The sequence below is a fragment of the Podarcis bocagei genome (genome assembly GCF_964188305.1).
Source record: "Podarcis bocagei genome assembly, chromosome: 1".
Classification (NCBI taxonomy): Eukaryota; Metazoa; Chordata; class Lepidosauria; order Squamata; family Lacertidae; genus Podarcis; species Podarcis bocagei.
In genome coordinates, this window is record NC_138125.1 from 78,904,325 (window position 1) to 78,919,568 (window position 15,244).

The 15,244-nt window shown below is 44.4% G+C and overlaps 1 protein-coding gene across 19 annotated transcripts in view; it reads left to right on the forward strand.

The window, feature by feature from the left end:
- Positions 1-15,244, forward strand: part of CHID1 (chitinase domain containing 1) — a 130,231-nt gene that overhangs the window by 3,143 nt on the left and 111,844 nt on the right. For 15 of the 19 annotated variants that reach the window (XM_081203020.1, XM_081203025.1, XM_081203026.1 and 12 more), the window contains exons 3-8: positions 8,053-8,199; positions 8,634-8,783; positions 9,359-9,491; positions 11,729-11,773; positions 13,860-13,966; positions 15,179-15,240. In XM_081203020.1, coding sequence (XP_081059146.1) covers positions 8,053-8,199; positions 8,634-8,783; positions 9,359-9,491; positions 11,729-11,773; positions 13,860-13,966; positions 15,179-15,240 — 644 coding nt within the window. Of the gene's footprint in view, positions 1-633; positions 658-1,886; positions 2,019-2,560; positions 2,642-3,266; positions 3,426-8,052; positions 8,200-8,633; positions 8,784-9,358; positions 9,492-11,728; positions 11,774-13,859; positions 13,967-15,178; positions 15,241-15,244 lie in introns of those variants that run through there. The other 4 variants (XM_081203014.1, XM_081203012.1, XM_081203011.1 and 1 more) reach the window with 4 other exon arrangements.

Below are 15,244 nucleotides of genomic sequence, written 5' to 3' on the forward strand. Positions count from 1 at the left end.
CAAGGATGGGATTTTTAAACCCTCACACATGAGCACCTGGAAGGGTAAATTGCATATATATATATATATCTCTCCTCTCCTACCATGGGCGTAGACAAGTGGGGGCAGCTGCCCCCCCCATCAAGTAAAACAATAGAAATACTTAACTGACCAATCATGTCGATTCTGCCCCCCAAAACAGAAGTCCTGCCCCCTCCTAACAAAAATCCTGGCTACACCCCATGTCCCCTACCCATTAAAAGCCACCACACACCTTGCTGGTGACAAGATGGGCCTGTCTCCTGGCCTGCATGGAACAGAGTGTGGGAGAAGATTGTGTATCTGTGGGAGAGCAGCCTATAGAACAAATGAGGAATAGGCAGCAGCTGTAGCGCAAAGTCCTTGAACAGGTGAGGAGATGTAAGCTGAAAGTAAGCACCTGAGTGCTTGTGGTTTAGTGTCTTGGAGGGATGTGGAGACTACAGTGATTGAGACCTTGAGGATTGTACTTGAACCGTGTATGTGCCAGAGTAGCTTCTTCTGCTCTATGTGTTGGGACTGTGATCCTGCAAGGCAAAGTGTTTGGTCAGCAATTGCAGTGGAATGGGTGCTGGCCCTGCGTGAGAGGAACTGTTCCTACCATTCCAGGGAACAGAGTGTCCCAGCAATGCTGTTTGGGTAAGAGGAAGTATTCACATATAGAGTAGTGGGAGGGAGAAAATGGGAGGCAGCTGTTGCAATGATACCCTGTGACAATTTTGCTTTGTGCTCTGTATGGTTTTATTTAGGGCTTTTGCAGACTATTATATGCCCCGCCCTGTGATTAATGTGCTGAAAGATCTTAGGCTGCATTATCTGATATCTCTGCTAGAAAAAGGGAGATTTCTTGTACTTGTATCACACCATAGTTTAAAAAACTACTATTATTATTAGTAGGTAACAGCACAATTCTAACCAGTCTACTCAGAATTAGTCCTATTGGAAGTAAGTGGCAATTAACACTGCCAAGCATTGCATTTTCTCAGGTACAAAATATTTTGGTCTAGGTGTTGACAAAATATATTGTTTCTGCAACAATTAAGCAGTCAGCCATGAAGCATGAATCAGAACTGTGAATACTCTGAGCCTAATGTAAAGTTAAAAATTCAGCACAAATCATTTTATTGCATAATTCACTTCACTTCTAAGCAGCTGCACTGGACACAAACCCCCACTTTGTGCCTGTTAAAAATCTGATTCAACCACTCCTCCTTTTTCTGAGATTTCTTTAGGCATTTACTGTCTAGCTTTGTTTGCTACATAATAGCTAGAAACCTCCTTTAAAATGAAAATAAGGAAGCTTGAGATTTTCAGGAACCACATTCTGTTTCACTTCTGTACTTGTGTGGAATAAACCCAGCCCTGGGTAAGATATATGCAGAAATCTGCATTTATGGTGCAGGCAAAAGAGATAATGGACTTCCATGTTTATGTTCAGATTATGAAACAAGGATACTCTACCTTTGAATACTTGTGTACAAATGAAATGTCTGCATGGGAAGTTTTATTTTAACCTCCCACTACAATAACTACTACAGCAAGACAAAACGAGAGAAAGGGGGGAAAGCTCACGCAATTTTTAAAAGGAAGAAAATTCTGTCCATATATATTTATCTACCCAGATAAACATCAAGGCAGCAAATCTGTGCTGCTTGCTTGGGAGGAAGCCCCGTTAGTTACTTCCGAGTAAAGATCAACATTATTGGATTCAGAGGACAGTACCGCTTGTGGAAATCGATCAGAAACCGCCATGTTCGAACACGGCTCTTTAAGAGATGCCTTTGGGATGTTCTCTAATTTGGAAGGAAACCCCGCGGAAATCGGCAAGACCTGCTTGAGAACGCAGGGAGCTTCCTTATACCGAGTCTGATCTGCATTTCCCACGCCAGCCTTTCCCAAGCTGGCACCCTCCAGATGTTTCCGACTACAACTCCCATCAGCCCCAGCCGGCTGTGAGTTGCAATACCAAGCACGATGTGGCGGGCGCCAGGTTGGAGAAGGTTGGTGTACCCCGGTAGAGGTTCAGTAAAGCTTCAATATTTTTCGGGTGTGTGTTTCCTACCCAGTGGCGTAGCGTGGGGGGTGCAGGGGGGCCGGCCACACCGGGCGCAACATCTGGGGGTTAGGGTTAGGGGGCGCAAATCCACGGGTTAGGGGGCGCAAATTACTTGCCTTGCCCCGGGTGCTGACAACCCACGCTACGCCACTGTTCCTACCTGGACTTTACGTCCGAGGAAACAGGGAAACGGGCTCGTGCGCTCCCTTGCTTTGCAGTCGTAAATATCCAAGAAAGAAAGGAAAGACTGTGATTGTAATGTTTGACCGTGTGATTAACTGCACGAGGCATAACTATGTTCCCTGTCCCTGACTGGGGAGTAGTCCTGCTTGTTTCAATGAGTTTCGCGCGCACAAGATTGCCGCCCGCAACCCCAAACGGGGCTCAGGGCGCCCCTGCCTCTCTCATTTCTCGCCTTGTGAGGGAAGAAGCGCTCTCCGGCAGCCAAGGCGGCTCCTTTAAAAGGCGTGCGCCACGCGGCTCCTGAGCCGCCGTTTTCACTTCCGAGTTGAAGCAGATCCGGTTTGCAGAGGGAAAACGAGGGCACGAGCGCGAGTCACTGACAAGGTGGGAGGGGAGACCGAGAGGCAGCCTGCGCGCCCCCCGCCCGCCCCGCGCTCTTTCCCTCGCCCTGGAGTCTTTGGGGCAGCTGTCACGCGCCTCTGATTAAGCGAGCGCGGGGCGGGGAGCGAGCCGCTTCGGGCTCCTGCGCTAAAGAGGCGAAAGGCGGGAAGGAAGATCCCTGGGCTGCTTTGTAATTCGGGTGCAATTCCGTCTTGCTTTCCGCGGGCGGCTTATTTAAGACTGGCGGGGGTCGGGGGTGGACTGCGGACGCCTGCGTCCTTCCTGTCGCGTTTCATCTCCATTTATTCTCTCTGCACCCTCGTCGGCATCCGACACTTTCTCCCTTCCTGATAGGCTTTGTGTCGGTTGAGTTCCACGTATGCACTCCCAGCTCACAAGCCACGTTCGCTCGTCAGTAGCAGCTGCCACTCCTTCAGCTTGGGACCGGCAATCACCCCCCCCCCCATGAGGCCAGATGAAGCGACTGTCTCCCCTCTTCCCTTTCTCGGTGTAAATCTTCCCTCATCCCATCCTCCATGGTGGGGAGCAGGGGGGCATTTGGGAGTCCATCTCAGGTGCCAAAGTGTCTTGGGCCAGCCCTGCTCACAGTTACTGAAGTAATGAAATAAACAGAGCCCTGTTGCTGGATCAGGCCAAAGGCCTGTCTAGTTGGACAATGTTCTAAGAGTGGGCAGCTATCCCATGCGTGTGGGAGGCTGGCAACTCGCTTGGTGATTGCCAGCAGCAGGTATCTAGTGGTATACCTGTACTGCTTCTGGTCCTGGAGGTAATGCACACAGCTATCACACTTTGATAGCTTTATCCTTCGTGAATTTGTCCAACCCTGTTTTAAAGCTGTTGAGATCTTTCACTATACCTAGTGGGCACAAATGCCATAGTTTAACCATGCTCTGTGTGACGTACTTTTGTCTCTCCTTGAACTTCCATCATGCAGCTTCATGGATTGCTCCTGGGTTCGACTATTATGGGAGAGGGAGATTACACATAGGAGAATTGTCAGAACCCCATGATAATTATGGTTGCCTTGAACTGGACAAAGTATTCCAAGTGCAGTTGCACCATAAATTTGTATAATGGCTTTATTATTATGTTGACAGTTTTATTTTCAAACCCTTTCCTAATGATCCCTAGCATGAAATTTGCCTTTTTTCATAGCTGCCATTCACTGGGCCAGCATCTTAATACAGTGGTACCTCACAAGACGATTGCCTCGCAAGACAAAAAACTCGCTAGACGAAAGGGTTTTTTGTTTTTTGAGCTGTTTCGCAAGACGATTTTCCCTATGGGCTTGCTTCGCAAGATGGAAACGTCTTGCAAGTTTGTTTCCTTTTTCTTAACACCGTTAATACAGTTGCGACTTGACTTCGAGGAGCAACTCATAGAACGCAGTGTGGTAACCTTTTTGAGGTTTTTAAAGACTTTGGTGATTTTTGAAGCTTTTCCAAAACTTTTCCGACACCGTGCTTCGCAAGACGAAAAAAATCGCAAGACAACAAAACTCGCGGAATGAATTAATTTCGCCTTGCGAGGCACCACTGTATAGCTATCCACCATGTTTCTAATTTCTCTTACCTTGTCAGTCATTATCAGTCAAGACCCCACACTCATATTTGTGTGTGTGAGAGAGAGAGAGAAAGAGAAAGAAAGAGAGAGGAATCTGGCTCTTTTGCTCCAATGCACATCACTTCACAGTTATACATTGAATTGCATTTGTCATTTTAACATCCATTGACCCAGTGTAGAGCACCTTGCAATCTCTTTTTGTTTTAAACACAGTGAACAATTTGACATTTCCAAACAAAGCCACCAGAATGCTTACCCCTAAGTCCGGATCATTAATGACGAACAAGTTAAAGAAGTGCAGCTCACAGTATCAGTCCTGGAGGAGACCCTACTTCTTACACCCCTCACTCTGTCCATATGCTTTTTGACACTCTTGGGGAACTCAAAAAAGCTAGCGAGGCAGAACTTGTCCTCACAAAAGCCATGATGTAAAGGCAGGTGAAGTGAGAGGAATAAGGTTTCCCACTTTGCCTGCAGAGATAACTGTGAGGGGAAAAGACACTTGGAGTGAAGCAACAGTGTGATTAAGGCTGCAGTCTCATGCACACTTATTTGAGAGTAAGTCCCCATTGAACTCAGTAGACCTGTGTAGGATTACACTGTAAGAGTAAAGTCTCTGTGGAAAAGTGTTCATGAATAATATTTGGAATGCGGCTGCTGGGTTGGCGAGTGGGGCAGCCTGATGACACCGTATTTCACTGGCCCTGAGAGCACTGCTGCACTAACTGCCAGTGAGCTGCCGGACCCAATTTATTGTTGTTAGCTGCCTTGGGTGTGATTCATGGTAAGGTGAGAGATGAATATGTATAACAAATCCCTTCAGCAAAATCCTAATGGATTTTGTTCTCAGGCATAATTTGTTTTTCTTGGATTGTTCACTGTCAAATAACTAAAGTCATCCTGTCTGCCCCCAATATTATCTCTCAGCCTAAACTTCTGTTTTCAGATGCCTTGTTTATCTTACTGAAGTGTATGTACATTAGTAACAATTACAAAACATTCTGAAAGTGTAGGGGAACATCATCTGTAGGCTGTCTAGAATGGATTTCTGTGGTGGGCAATGGAATAGGAATAAACATTAATCATGTCGAGTTTGGGCATGGACCTCCGGTTGCACAATGAAACTTCCCCCTCCCCAATCTATTTTCTGCAAAGGTGGAAGAAGATGAAGTTCTGGTGCATGAACACCAGCTTTCTAGGTTCCTATTCTTAGCTTTCTATGTCACTTTCTATGAGAGCCAGTGCTGTGTAGTGGTTAAGAGCAGTGGACTCGTAATCTGGTGAACTGGGTTCGCTTCCCCGTTCCTCCACATGCAGCTGCTGGGTGACCTTGGGCTAGTCACACTTCTCTGAAGTCTCTCAGCCTCACTCACCTCACAGAGTGTTTGTTGTGGGGGAGGAAGGGAAAGGAGAATGTTAGCCGCTTTGAGACTCCCTAGGGTAGTGATAAAGCAGGATATCAAATCCAAACTCCTCCTCCTCCTCCTCCTCCTCCTCCTCCTCCTCCTCCTCCTCCTCCTCTTCTTCTTCTTCTTCTTCTTCTTCTTCTTCTTCTTCATGTGCTTCCCATGCCCCCTCCCCCATAGAATTCTTGCTTTTCTCATTGGCTATTTCATGCATATTTAAAGTAAACTAAAACTCATGGGTTGTATCCAACAAAGATGGTTCTTTAGGTTATCAAGATTCATACTGTCTACAGACTTTCAGACAAGGGTGTTTCTCAGCCCCATATGTAGAGGCCAGGGGTTACACAGGAACATAGGAAGCAGTCTTCTACGTAGTCAGGCCATTGTTCCACTAGCCCAATATTGTCTACACTGACTGGCAGCAGCTGTCCAGGGTTTCAGACAGTTTTCTCATTGCCCTACTTAGAGATGCTGGGGATTGAACCAGAGAACCTGTGCATGCAAAACAGATGCTCCATCACTGAACTTCAGCCCTTCCCTGAATACTTCCATGGTTTTTAGATAATACACATGTGGTGTAGCAGGTGTATTAGAAAGGCCATTTCCACCTCTCCCATGAAGGAGACAATGTCTCTTTTGTAGTAGTGTTTGAAATTGACATATTAGCACTTTTAGTAAAAAAATTATTTAAAAAAATTAAACATCCGATGACTTGCTAGATGGCACCTTTTTGCCAATCAGATTTTTATTTTTCATAATCGCCTTAATTAACTGATTAATCAGCTAACAGTTGCAAGTCTTCATTGAGTAGTATCTGATGCCCATAACAAAGTCAGGTTAGTCTGTTGCAGCAAAACCAACACTCTTATGGTACCTTCAAGGGTAACAAATGTAATTATTTCATTGATTTGTGACCAGGAGGGCTACGCAATTTCTGAGAAGAGGCTTTAAAGCTATTGAATTTGGCAAGCAAGCATGACAGGATAATTTGCAGCTAAAACAAGCTTGTTTTATTTATTAGTTGTATTAGATGCTAAAGAGCAGATAAATTTTCTCCTTAGGCTAATGTTGGATACATTAAGGATGGCCATGGCATTCCCAGAGTAATGGCCTCTATAAATTTACCCCAGCCTCACCTAGTTTGCTTTGGATAAATTAGAATGTAAATACTTTGGAAGCAGGGTGGGCATTGCAACCACCACTAATAATATGTATTAAAGAGTGCATTAGAGGCACCATGTACAGTACATTTAGGAAAATTACAATCTAATGGGCTGTTTTGATACCAGTATTACACTATAGAAACTGCAGTTGTGTCCCATGTAGTTGTAGGCAAACATTTTTCCTAACAATGACAAATGTTAATTTCCCCCATCAGCTGTTGTTGTTACTTTATTTATAATTATTACATTTATTCCCCACCCTTCACCAAGTAAATTTCTAAGCCACTCTTCATCCAGAGAACACAGGGCGGTTTACAGTATAATCCCTCCCCCCACAAAATACCGTAAAAACAAACAAAAAACTTCATTACCCCCCCCCCCCAACAGTTTAAAAGACCATAGATTGTTTAATTAATCAAAGGCCTGGGAGAAGAGGAATGGTTTTTTCCCTGGTGCCTAAATATATGGAACAAAGGTGCCAGGCAAGTCTCCTTGCGGAGAGCATTCCACAAGTGGGAAGCCACCATAGAAATGGCCCTTTCTTGTATTGGCACCCTCTGGATCTCTTGTGGTGGTGGTGGGGCATATGAAGAAGGGCCTCAAATGATGATTGCAGAGTCTGGATCAGTTCATATAGGGAGAGGCAGTCCTTGATCTTAACAACTGGGAGGGTCTGTATGGAAGGAGGTGTTCTTTCATGTATTTGGGACCTAAGTCATTTAGGGTTCCAGACACTAGATTGAGCACAATAATAATAATAATAATAATAATAATTTTGTTATTTATACTCGGCCCAACTGGCTGGGTTCCCCCAGCCATATTGAGCCTGGAAATGAACTGGCAGCCAATGCCAGTTAGCATTTCAGTTATGAATATACAAAGTTGCCTTAAAACAGGAGAGGGGAGCCCGTGCATCAAGGGCAATATGCTACCCCTACCTAATTTAATGCATTTGGCAAGGAGGGGAATAATAGGAAAGGGAATGGCAGAGAAAGGGGGCTCAGGGGTAAAGTGGGTCAACAACATTTGGAGGGTCGCAGGTTTCCCCATCCCTGGTCTCCATTCCACTGGCATTGGGTCTCTGCGGCAGACTCCCCTCCTCCTTTCACTGAGATCCTTATTAAATGTACAGAACCTGCCATGCCTGTGCTCTGCCACTGAAGAACATTCCTTTGGCAACAACTACTCTTATTATTCTCAAATAGGGTTGTCGTCTCACAACAAACTCCTTATTTTATTTTTTTTATCTTCCTCAATAAAGAAATTAGAGGTGACGGGAATAGCTCAAGCTGTCATGAGATGGATCGCAATCAGCCTTGTTGTGTTTGCCCTGGCTTCTCAGGTGGCTAATGCTACGTTGTCAAAGACAGATACCAAAAAAGCTGCCTCAAAAACCCTGGAGGAAAAGGTAGGAGAAGCTTCTTCATGGCTTGGAATTTTTGCAAAGATTCATATTGAACGCTCTGGTGGATTTTTGTACTCTGACCTAGTGGTGTTAACATTTACCTATAATATTGCAAAAATGAATTGGAGCCAAACTCCCTGAACTACAGTATCCCTGATTCATGTGTAAATTGGGTGGTGGATATGACTCTAGTTTTAACATGGGGCAAAGGTGGGTGGGATGGTTGAGTTTCTTTCTCTTATTTACACACCCCTTTTCATACCCCATTCCACATCGTACTGTGCATGTGAATCAGGCATGATTAAACAAGACTGGCTGCTTTCATCATATCTGGGGTGCAATAAAATATGGATATATTTACAGTGGTATTTAGGAGTAGACTGCTTCTGATGATTTCTTTAGTTGTTATTAAATCTATGATAATGGTTTGTTGGCAGACTCACTATTCAGATAAAAGAGTGCAAGACCGTGGCCTGGTTTCTACCGATTTAAAGACGAAGGATATTATCCTAGAGTACAAAAGCTACTGTGCCAAAAAAGCACGAGAACGACACTTTGGGGGAGATGTTTTGGGCTACATAACGCCTGTAAGTACTGAGAAAATGAAAAGTTGGGATGCAGCTAGTTGTAGGAATGCTGGTATCTGTTGCATGGTTTGTGGCTTTGTGTGTATATACAGTATTTGGGTTTTCCCGCTCTCTCTTTCGAATAAAATTTGGGGCTTGATCTACCATTAGACTGAGTAGGGTAGCTGCCTCAGGTGGCAGGTGCTTGTGGGCAACAGGGGCATCCTTCCCACCAAGCCCTTTCTTTCAAGCCACCAGGCTATCCCCCATCCCCCTCTGTTGCAGAGCAGATCTGTGTGTGCCAAACATGTAATGAACCATCTAAACTACCGTTGGGTGCAATGCAGAGTACTTTTGGAGCTGTCAGTATTTAAGTAAACTACAACTGCCTCTCCAGTACATAAAAGTGGCCTAGGTGGTGAGGAACAAGGTCATCTTGTCCTTTGCCTCAAACCGCGAAATATATTGGGCTAGCTGCTGGAAATGGAAGTTCTGAGCTGAAATTGGGACCATTGACCTCTTCCCTGCATTTAATACAATTCTAGGTGGTTTGTGATGGATTTTTCCCTAATACCGTTTCCTCCTCCCTTTTCCAGTGGAACAGCCATGGCTATGACATTGCTAAGATATTTGGAAGCAAATTTACAACTATCTCGCCAGTCTGGTTGCAGGTGAAGAGAAGGGGCAAGGAGAGGTTCCAGGTGACAGGGCTCCATGATGCTGACCAAGGTTTTCTTTTGTGCTTGATATCCCGTGCCCCATGATCTGTGTCTAGTGCATTTGCTGTTTGGCTTTCTAGTGTTAACATGCATTTTGTGATGCTATACAATGCTTTCCTTCCATGGCAGAAAATTTGATAGAATAACTGGATGCATTCTCTGTAACACAAAAGTATGCTTTAACTCTGTCATAATCCAGCATGTTGGCTTGAGCTAGGAACTCCCAATTATAACTCTGATGCTGAATTCATTCAGAGGCAAAAAGTATTCCGGCACCTTGAAGTTAAACAATTTATTATGATGCGACTCTTTTCAGGCCATTTCCTATTTCATTGGATGCATGTAGTAGCAGACAATAAAAGCTAAGAGAGGTGCATATACAAGCGTGCGTGTTAACAGTGAATGCCTGAAAAATGTGGTAACTTTGATATTCCTGTGTGAAGTCTCACCATCCATGAATTTTGAGAATATTTGCAGTCAGACACTCCTGCCTGGGATCCTCCCCCCATTAAAATATGTTTGGTATTTCTGCATACGGTGGGTTTCACCTGAGCATCTTGATATCTCTCACTTGTGTCTCGGTGATTCTGTTTTGGCTCTGTTCCTGTTGAAACTCAACCACCTGAGACTGTTGTTAAATGGAGCAAGTAGGGCCTGCAACAAAATGTTGCTGTCATGGACGCAGAGGAATGGAGGGAGGAACCAGCTGGGGAACCACCAAGAGAAGAAGGCCTAGAGCCCCGGGAGAGGTGGTGGGACAACAATGAGTGGTCAGACGGAGAAGACTGGGAAGAGATGTAGGAAGTGGAAGAAGTAACAGGGCTTGGTGAGCTGGGAGAGTTTGTAGCAGAGAGAAGAATCAGAAGCATAAGCTGGTGAGTTGGACTGGAAAAGGCAGAGATGAGTCAGGCTGGTGAAGAGTGACATGTGTCTCCTGTTCCTGCTGCAACAAGCTCCACTCTCCTCTCTCCTGTTTCCCAGAACCTGGAGACGCATGAAAAAGGTGGAGGAGAGATTGACTGCATGCAAGTGCAGTCTCCCATTGCAAGGAAAAAGCCCTGGAGAGGAGGAGGCAGACAGCTGTGGGGAGGCAGGGACCTTTAGTATCAGCAACTGATTTCATGATTTTATGCACCAGGAATGAGCTGCTGTGCTCATTAGGCATGACACTCATTCAAGTCAGTGGAGACCGTGTTTTTGCTAATAAAGAATTAACTCCAGCTTTAAACATTGTGGTTACTGACAGGCATGCTCTATGACAATTGCAGTAGGGAGTGCTCCTGTTCCAGTTTCCAGCCACTCCATTTCATTCCATTCCCTACACCTTACTCCCTCAGTCACTCAGCAGTTCGTGTCCATAGAGTCTACTTGGTTTTTGGGCTGTTTGGTTCCCCTCTCTCTAAAAGTGCTTTTGCACTTCTGCAGACTTGGGGTCCCCCTGCAAGTGTGCTGATACCTCCCGCATCTGAGTGTGATTCTGTTTTGGCTGCATTGTAGCAGTCTCCCCTAAAATGAACAGTGACACAAATGCATCTCTGAATTCTCGGGTAGTCACAAAATTTGGCAGGGATTCTCGGCATTCATATGTGAATGTTGATATTTGCAAACTTCTACTGTAACATAAAATGTCCTACTCTTATACAACACCCAATGGGGGAAAATACTGTTTTACAAATTGACACTGAGACATAATACAACTTAAAAACAGAGAATGTATATGAGTCAACCTATTGGAATTAAGGAGATCCAGCCATTATTTGCTTATGCAGCCACAGCCAACCATTTCCAGCTGGTGGTCAATTTGCATAATGCTGCATGTAAGATCATGTGTCTGTGGCGACTTGGCAGTAAGCAATCCATCAGGCGCTGTAGGTTGGCCCAGTGGTACCCAGTGCTTGAAGGCTGATGCCTTGCAGTGAGGAACCTTGGTATACTGCTTTCTGCTTTGAATAATCCCAAAGCTGTGTTAGTGTTTACCTTCCTGAAGGGGCCAAATGCAAAAATGACCAGGGTGAGTGGAGCACATGCGCATATGTGTTACTCTGAGCTGGCAACACATGGTTGCTTAATGGTTATTACATCTTTGGTGGTGTAGAGAGCATTGATTTTTATACCATGATCCATGTAACCATCATTTCTTTGACAGTCACAGAGTAGAAAAATTATAAAAGACATATTTGTGTTTGGAAATGTGGCACTTTGTGATTAGACAGGTTCATATTTGTTCTTCATGTTTTCTGTTAACAGGTTGGATGAAAGAAGTGAAGAAGAATGCTAAAAACATCAAAATAGGTGACTTTGTAGAAAAGCTTCCATATTTTGCAGGGGGTTGGGCTAGGTAACCCTCAAGGCCCCTTCCAAGTCTACAATCTATGATTTTTAGCTCCAATGGGCCTTGGCTCCCTATTGCACTCGTGTCCTGCCTGCAGTCTTTCCATGGGCCTTTAGTTGGAAGACAAGCTGCTGAACCAGATCCAGTAGGGCTCTTAATGTTCATAATTTTTGAAATGTGAGTCTGGCAAAATTGAACCCATTCTTGTAGGGCAACTCCGGAAGCATTAATTTTAATTGTGTCATACTATTCTGGGTTCCTGCACTCATCTGCCTTAGCCAAATTGTCCCAGTCATTCTTTATAATGACTGGGTCTGTTTTCCTGCTGCCTTTTTAGTTGGGAAATTATAATCGACTGCTGGGGATTCACAACAAAATGCTGCCAGTGTTAACAGAAGTCAGTCAGCCTGGAACAAGAATCTTGTAGTGCAGCTTGGGGATCACCAGGGTGGCGATGGAGGGATTTCACGAATGGGGAAAGGAAAAATTTCACCCCTCCTCCATTTCCTACCCTCCTGAAATCTCTTTCTCACTGATAGGTCCCAGACCACCCTAGTTGTACATAAGAGTAAATGCAGATCAAACTAGTTGGCAGGCTTTTCTTTCTTTTCTTTTTTTTAAAGCAAAGGAGTAGGCTTTCTGCCCTCTCTCTTTTTAGCACAACTGGAAATTTGTATTTTGCAAATCCCATATATCGCACATTAAAGAGCAGCAGGGTGGAATGAAGCAGCAGGTCTATCACCACTGTAAAAGCCCTGAGCAGGGAAAATGTGTGTGGACTCAGCTATGCAGCTGCAAATAAAATGTTTTAAGTGTGTTGTAAAGTATAGGGACGCGGGTGGCGCTGTGTTCTAAACCACTGAGCCTAGGACTTGCCGATCAGAAGGTCGGTGGTTTGAATCCCCGTGACGGGGTGAGCTCCTGTTGCTTGGTCCCAGCTCCTGCCAACCTAGCAGTTTGAAAGCGCGTCAAAGTGCAAGTAGATAAATAGGTACCGCTCTGGCAGGAAGGTAAACGGTGTTTCTGTGCGCTGCTCTGGTTCTCCAGAAGCGGCTTAGTCATGCTGGCCACATGACCCGGAAGCTGTACGCCAGCTCCCTCGGCCAGTAAAGCGAGATGAGTGCTGCAACCCCAGAGTTGTTCACAACTGGACTTAACTGTCAGGGGTCCTTTACCTTTACCTTTAAAGTACAATATACAAATGTGGCACTAGAAGGCAACAGTGAGTTATGGCAATTTTAATGCATTTTTCAAAACTTTTTTTTAAAAAAGCATTTTCACAGTGTTTTTTATATGTGTGTAGATTCCACCTATGTGTGGGATGCTCAAATGTGTCCTTTTTTGTTTCACAATCTCCATGATGGTGCAGCGGACGGGCCTGAATCAGACCCCTTTCCACAAAATGGACCAGCATTGGATCCTTGGCTAGCCCCCCTCTGCCCTTTCAGCACCTCATTCCAGTGCCTTACACTAGCATCAGCTGTAGCTTCCTACCCACTTACACTTGTTGGGTTCTGATATTTATCTTGGCCAAGAAATCTATTTCCCATGGAAGATTAATGGAATATATTCCTACTCCACAAAATTTGCTTAGCTTATCCTTTCTCTGCACCCCAAAATTTGAGGTAAAAGTGCCATGATTTGGAGCCTCAGTGCGTATAGGCAGCCACATGGAGCTCCAAATGTTTATGCTGAAAGGGAGCGTTGGCCCTAAATTTGCTATACTTACAATAAAGGTTTCACATACCAGGGATGGAAGACTTGTGTCATCTAGATTTTGTTAGGACTGCAACTCATGTCACCTCTGACCATTGGCCGTGGTGACAGGGGCCAATGGAGTCCAGCAACAGCTGGTGGGGTCACAGTTTCCCCATCCTCATCATATATTTCCGCCTGAAGTACATTAATAAGGATAGAACAAGTTTTAGTATTGGAGAAGGGGTGGAATACATATTTCAAGTGAGCATGCCACAGCAGTTTTCCTAATAGCGTAGAAAATTAATGACTCTTTCTAGTCTTTCTTTCTCCCTTTCTGTATTTTTTCAGTTCCACGAATTTTGTTTGAAGGCTGGACTTACCATGACTTTGAGAGTGTGTTTGACAGTGAAGATGAGATAGAAGAACTTTCCAGTAACCTGATCCAAATAGCCAAGGTATCTTAAGCCTACCTCTGAGAAATAAAGTGCCAGTATAATACCAGATATCAGTGTGGCTTTTAAAAATTGTCGATGATGTAAAATTGTCAATGACTGGCCTAGATGTCACAGACAGGTTTTATATATTACATATAGCAGTGAAGAAAGGAAGCTTGATTCTTAGGTGTGGAAGTAAGTTTGTAAATATGTTGTTTGTGCTCAATAGCATGTGGGTGAAAAGGAGGTGGGCTAAATGCTGGCATGTTTAAACTCGGGTTGTGAATTGTGTTTACATAAAAGATCCCTAGGTGACACAGTGCATTTGTTGTTTAGTTGTGTCCGACTCTTCGTGACCCCATGGACCAGAGCACGCCAGGCACTCCTGTCTTCCACTGCCTCCCGCAAACTCATGCTGGTAGCTTCGAGAACACTGTCCAACCATCTTGTCCTCTGTCGTCCCCTTCTCCTTGTGCCCTCCATCTTTCCCAACATCAGGGTCTTTTCCAGGGAGTCTTCTCTTCTCATGAGGTGGCCAAAGTAATGAAGCCTCAGCTTCAAGATCTGTCCTTCCAGTGAGCACTCAGTGCATACTGATATTTTATTTATTATTTAATACACCATGATTGTAAAAAAAGACCTCAAAGCAGTTTGATATGATACTGCATTGTATACATGGGCAGCGTGGTTGCGTTTAAAATCCATAGCCATATTTATAAAAACTGCATAAACAGCCATTTTATATGATGGTGTCCAGTTAAGCAAACTAATGAAATAACAATGTAGCTTAAAACAAAATCAGTAACCACAGGCATCTAATTAAATGGCAAAACAGCAGCAGCAGAAAAAGAATAACCTACACCTGATCAAAGCATTAAGAGGTAAAGGCAGGATTCTTTTTATGAGATGTCTAAACTTTCAACATCATCAAAAGTAATAACCATGATGATATTTGTTCAGAATACAGTGGTTACCTCCGGTTACGAACTTAATTTGTTCCGGATGTCCGTCTGTAACCCGAAACCGCTCATAACAGAAGGTGTGCTTTTGCTAATGGCACCTGCTGTGCTGCCGGTGCTCGACTTCTGCTCACATCCCAGGGCAAAGTTCACAATAAGGGGCATCTACTTCCAGGTTAGCGGAGCTTGCAACCCACAGTGTTTGCAAGGAGGACGGTGCATAACACAAGGTTCCACTGTAAATTTACAATCTCCAATGTTTTCATTATTCTAGAATGAGAATTTTGATGGCTTTGTGGCTGAAGTTTGGAGTCAGCTAGGAAACCAGAAGCAAACGTAA